General features: G+C 34.6%; 1 protein-coding gene across 1 annotated transcript; it reads left to right on the forward strand.

Annotated features, from left to right (window-relative positions):
- The first annotated feature begins 4,136 nt into the window (after positions 1-4,136).
- Positions 4,137-6,000, forward strand: LOC143228950 (uncharacterized). The gene is made up of 2 exons (XM_076460465.1): positions 4,137-4,787; positions 5,864-6,000. The coding sequence occupies exon 1, from the start codon at positions 4,287-4,289 to the stop codon at positions 4,782-4,784; it is 498 nt and encodes a 165-aa protein (XP_076316580.1). The 5' UTR covers positions 4,137-4,286; the 3' UTR covers positions 4,785-4,787; positions 5,864-6,000.

Consider the following 6,000-nt stretch of genomic DNA (forward strand, 5'->3'; position numbering starts at 1 on the left):
AATGACGATGAAAGAAACTGTAGGTAGGCAGAATATTATGTTCATTTAGTCACTTGCTGTTAATACTCTGCAAATCAAATACGTGGCAGAAATTTACGTTTAAAAATCTTTCTAGCCTCAAAAAAGATTTTTAGGCCTAAAGACAACCCAGAGGTCAGAAACTTTTCGCTTTTCTCTTCCTTACGTACCACTAGCTAGGTATTCAATGAGTGTTGTTTGTTTTTAAAATTGCAAAACCCTTTCGGCCTAGACTCTGTTTTGAAGTCATAGTGCCACTGAGCCTGTGAATATATCTGTTTTATTATTTTATTTTTATTCATATATGAAACAATGTCTAATTAGAACAGGAATAAAGTAAGAGTTTTATTTGAAACGTCTAATATAACATTGGGTGGAATATTTAGTTTTCACTTTTGGTGTGGATTATTCTGTTTAACAACGACAATAGGGAACAGTTCTCTTGAACATTTCTTTAATGCCCTAAATTTCTATTTCGAAAATGTTTTTATTTCCTGACATTTTAAAACTATTTAGCAAAGCTTTAACCAGATTTTTTAAAAAGATTGACAGAGCGAAACTCTCAAAATTTAAATAAAAGCCCATTGAACATGGCTTGGTGATGCACTTGAGTGATAAGTAAGCTCTGGTTATTTAAGGTATAAATATCTCACAACGAGAATTTGTCATCCTGTTAATTTTAAGACAATGAACTTTATACAGGAGTACTTATCGTTTGAAAACTGATGAAATTAATTTAGAGATTCAACACTGTTAATCACCTAGAAATGATTGCAGAGAGAATTTCAGTAATATATAAAACTGTGGCTAGAAACTGAGATACATAACATTCGATATATATATATGTATATATTATAATATCCAATATTACATATATACATAATCTAAATGTAACAGTGGTTCTGGGGTTCAATCCACATCTTTGATGTATAGCGAAAGTTCTTTTGCATATTGTATTCTGAAATAACGTGTGACGTATTTTGAAGCAATATTAAAGGATAACTTACATTATGATAATTTCAAAGATTCTGCTTGAGAAAGGTTTTGATTTCGAGAACTGGTTATCATTTCAGCCTCTGCTAGTTTGTCGAAATAGTATTTGAAGCATTTAACACGTGTCTGTCTTAAAATAACAAAAGCCTTACAGAATGCCACTGAAAAATATCGTTTAATTATTGCAACGAATTACTGTTTTAGCAAGTGTAATGTTTATTAAGGTTAAGATAAGGAAAAGAAACTAGTTTTCGACAACTGAAATCTTCGAACAATAAATGATTTAACAGTTCCCAGTTGGTGCATTAGACAACTACAAAATAACTTTAAACAGATAAAACTGTCATGCATTTAATTTTCTTATTAAGCACAGAACTACACAATGGTGTAGCTATGGCAACTGAAACTATCTATACTCGAATTTTAGATTATCACAAACTTTTACAGGCCCTGCATGGCCAAGTGGGTTAAGGCGTTCGATTCCTATTTTGAGAGTTGCGGGTTCGAATCCTCCGCTGCACCAAACATGCTCATCCTTTCAATCTATACCAACCAAAAAAGTTTTGAAAGTTTTCTGATGGCTCACCAGTCAATTTAAGGGTTTGTTTGTTTGTATGTTTAATTTCGCGCAAAGTGCCATCCGTCCATAATTGAGTAGTGTAAGACTAGAGGGAAGCAGCTAGTCATCACCGCCAACTCTTGGGCTACTCTTTTACCAACGAATAGTGGGATTGACCGTCACATTATAACGCTTACACGGTTGAAAGGGTGAACATGTTTGGTGTGACAGGGGTTCGAACTCGCGAGGTTGGCATAAAATAGCTTATTGTAGTTTCGAATTGCTTTACTTTAAGTAACTTCTAATAGTTCTATAAAATAAAAAACGAGCCTACATTTACACAAGCTTAAATTTGAATATATATATATTTCAAATGTTTACCCTTTATGAATAAGTCACTTTGAGCGACCTAGTGACTTAGTGGTAAGTCAGAAGGCTTATAACACAAAAAAACTGGGTTTATATATCGGTGGTAGGCACAGCACAGACAGCCGTTGATGTAATTTCTGCCTAACAACAAAAAAACAATATCGTTTAGAAAATGTAATTATGATTGTATGTTTGAGGATAATTAATGTTAGTCCTCTCATATAGAAATATGTAAATCAACAATAAATATTAGCCTGAATGTTGTTATAATGGTATCCTTTTATGCTTTTCCCAGCTGTTAGAGCGGTAAGTTTACGAATTTACAACTCTAAAATGAGGGGCTCGATTCCCCTCGGTTGACTCAGCAGATATCCCGATGTGGCTTTGTTACAAGAAAAACACACGCTTTTATGCTACTAACTGGACTTGCTTTTAAAAATATATATATAAAGAATAATTGTGGCCCGCTGTGTAAACAGGTTCGGATTCCTGCCACAACAAACATGCTCGCCCTTTCTGCCGTGGGGGCGTTATAATTAAGGACGGCTAGCACAGATAGCCCTCGTGTAGTCTTATACGAAATGTAAAACAAACAAACAAACACTTACCTTCCATAACTTTATGACCTCTTCTAGAAACTTACTGTAAAAATTCAGGATTAAGGCGTAATAAAAACTTTATCTGTTACTTCGAAGTTTTCGTAATGATTTTTTTAGACTACAAAATAACATTTTACTTAATTTGTTTACATACATAGGACGTATTGTATCTAACATACACAGGCCTAGTAACAAATTATGAAAAAACAACGAAGAATATTTTGATAAATACATTTATTCATCTACTCCGGATTTCTATTGTTTAGAATTTTTCTTTAATTTCGCGCAAAGCTACTCGAGGGCTATCTGCGCTAGCCATCCCTAATTTAGTAGTGTAAGACTAGAGGGAAGGCAGCTCGTCATCACCACCCACCGTCAACTCTTGGGCTACTCTTTTACCAACGAATAATGGGATTGACCGTCACATTATAACGCCCCATCGGCCGAAAGGGCGAGCATGTTTGGTGCGACGGGGATTCGAACCCGCAACCCTCAGATTACGAGTCGACCGGTATTAAGTAATCTCTTGTTTTTGTTTGTTTTTTATTGTTTATCCACTTCAACTTATTTAGTTGAATTTTAACTACACAAATACTTTTATTTGTTTGTTTGTTCATTCAGAATTAAGCAAAAAGCTACACAATAGGTTATCTGTGCTATGACCACCACGGGTATCGAAATTCCGTTTTTAGCAGTATGAGTTCGCAGACATACTGCTCTGCGTCTGAACGGCGCAAATACTTTTACAGGTGAGTGCGCAATTTGTGATCAACTGCACACTAAGAAAACCCTTGGTGTTGTTTACGAAAACAATTTATTTATTCAGGTTTTAACACATTATTAATTTATTTAGTAATGAAATCGGAATTTTCAACTTCAATGGCACCATATGCTCGTGCACATAGGATGAAGAAGCATGTCAGAGATCATTAGTATCCACATATAACTGTCTTTTCTTTTCATCTGCTGACCAGAGCGAGGACTGCCAGTCAGTATTCTTTGCCGCCAGTAGGTTTTTGTGTGTTTCTTTGAACTATCACTTACGTAAATAATAAATATAAAAGCGACAACAATTCAAAGCACGAAAGATATTTATTCAGTAATTCAGTAGCGTCCCAGATTGAACCTTGTATACCGCAATCCATAGATTTATATGCTAATCACTAGGCTACGTCCAGTCTATTTACTTATATTTAAATACAATTTATTTTTCTATCCGTATAAAAATACAAAATTACGTTAGCAACGATTTAAACAATAACGATGCTTGTATCTTTTAGGCGAGTTGGTTGATTTGTAATAAATATTTTGCATTCAATTAAGTATTATGTTTCTTAATTGCCTCTTATATACAGGTTTTCGTCAATAAACTAAAAAACAAAATCGATATTGCGTCCAAATAAACTGAAACCCTGCATTGTATTATATAATACCGCAATGGCTATTCGCTAGTAACTTAAATATTGTCGTTGTTTCGGCGGCCAGAAGATAGCGCTAGTTCAGAAATGTTCGGTTATGGATCAATATGTTATATAACAGCTACGTTCACCACTAACAACAAACCTTCGTGCACTACCTGCAACTAATCTTATTAATCAGCTATCTTTATATTATTTTAATCGTCTCTAGTCTTTCTGGCTCCTTGAAACTCGTCTGTCTTTAAAGTCTGGCTGGTAATTTACTTCCTCCATTACAACAGTTTACAATATTGTGTCTTTACCGCCATATCATCAAACATCGAGCTCAAGATGAGTGTACCTAACAGTATGAGTGATAGCGAACGCGGGACAACGACAGTTGAAAGAGATGGTGAAGTGAAACTCTCTAACGAACAGAATCCCTCCAAAATTTACGAAACGAAGAGAAACAAAAAGATCATACGACTTATGACTGTGTTCGCATACGTGTTTTCTGTTTCTTTAGCAGCAATAGTCTTGTCTCTTTATTATGTATTCCTCTGGGATCCAGCGATGGATACAGAAAGCGAAACTCCAGCTACTCCACAAGCCCTTGTTGCTAACAGAGAACTTGAATTTCCCTTCCAATATGTTCAGGTATCTCCACACTTTACGGAGCAATCGGTTTCTGGCGACGATCTTGCTTACTTTGAAACCAAACCTAAGTTAGCTGAAATAAACTGGAACCTTAAGGGCAACTACACCACGGAGAGAGCCGAAAAACAACTTTCTCGTAGAAAGACGGACGACCGAAATTCTGTCTTGCCCGAGAATCCAAGAAAACTTTAAACGGTAATTTTTTGCTGTAAACATTGCTTTAACATCCTGAAACATAATAGAATATTTATACTAATAGAGTAATACGAGCGTGTCATTACTAGTGACAAAAGTAAGTTTCATGAATATAAAAATACATCTATGTTGTCTAAATAAATCAACCCCTTTTGTTTGATACTGTGTTTTCAACTCTTCTTAATTGTGCGAGGGGTAGGCATGGCCTACGGTTAGAAAGATCCAAGACGCGATATTTCGCTGACTAGAGGTTTGGTGTCGTAATACCTGAAACAACTAGCTGTGCTGACGACAAATGTTACCGAATAGTTACTACGTTTCCTTCTATAATCAACACTTCTAAATTACAATTAACTATAACTAAACCTTAGGGTTCGCAATCTGACAGTTCACCCAACAGGATGGCCATCAGGTTGATAATATCAAATTATTTTAGATACATTTACTAATGCGATGTATTATTATCGCTTTTATGAATTATCTACTCGTAATTTTTTTTCTCGTTTCAGCAGACAACAAGTTTACAAATACAGAATATTTATTGACATCTGTAAAAAACTCGGTGATTTGTAATGTGAATATAACTTCGGTTTTATTACTTTACTTACGTTTACAATTGCTTTCAAATCACAATTAAATTACCTCTAACACTTTAAGTCGATGTTAGTTATCGAAACGCGACGGAGACCATAACCGAGTGGTCTAAACAATAGAAAGTATCAGAAACTGGTTGGCCTCACTGTTAAATAACAAAATCACAGGATTAGAAATTAGCTTTAGAAGTTTCATAGCTGGTTATAAGTGTGCGCGTTTCCCTGGAATTTGTTTGTAGGAATCTTTAAGTTAACTAAATATATAGTCAAGTTTAAAAACAAAGGTATACCTGACAAATAAAACTAATGTTAGGTTGTCTTATACGTGGAAAGTTACTCGTAGCCAAGTTCTTTTGCAATAAATAATATCAAACGAGAAACAATACTGTTGATTTAATTTTAATATATATGTGAAATAAAGTAAAGAAAAACGTTGTCTTATCTTTCCGGACTTTACATGATACATATATATCTTTATTTTAGGTGGCAGAACCAAAAAGATTATGGACTTTGACATACATTCCCTAACAAGGTGTTAATTATCCAGTTTCTTAACAGACATCGGTTCCAAGAAGAAATTGTAGAATTGCCAGACTTATAAACATATTAAAACTTCTAAA

This window comes from Tachypleus tridentatus, chromosome 1 (genome assembly GCF_004210375.1).
Source record: "Tachypleus tridentatus isolate NWPU-2018 chromosome 1, ASM421037v1, whole genome shotgun sequence".
Lineage (NCBI taxonomy): Eukaryota > Metazoa > Arthropoda > Merostomata > Xiphosura > Limulidae > Tachypleus > Tachypleus tridentatus.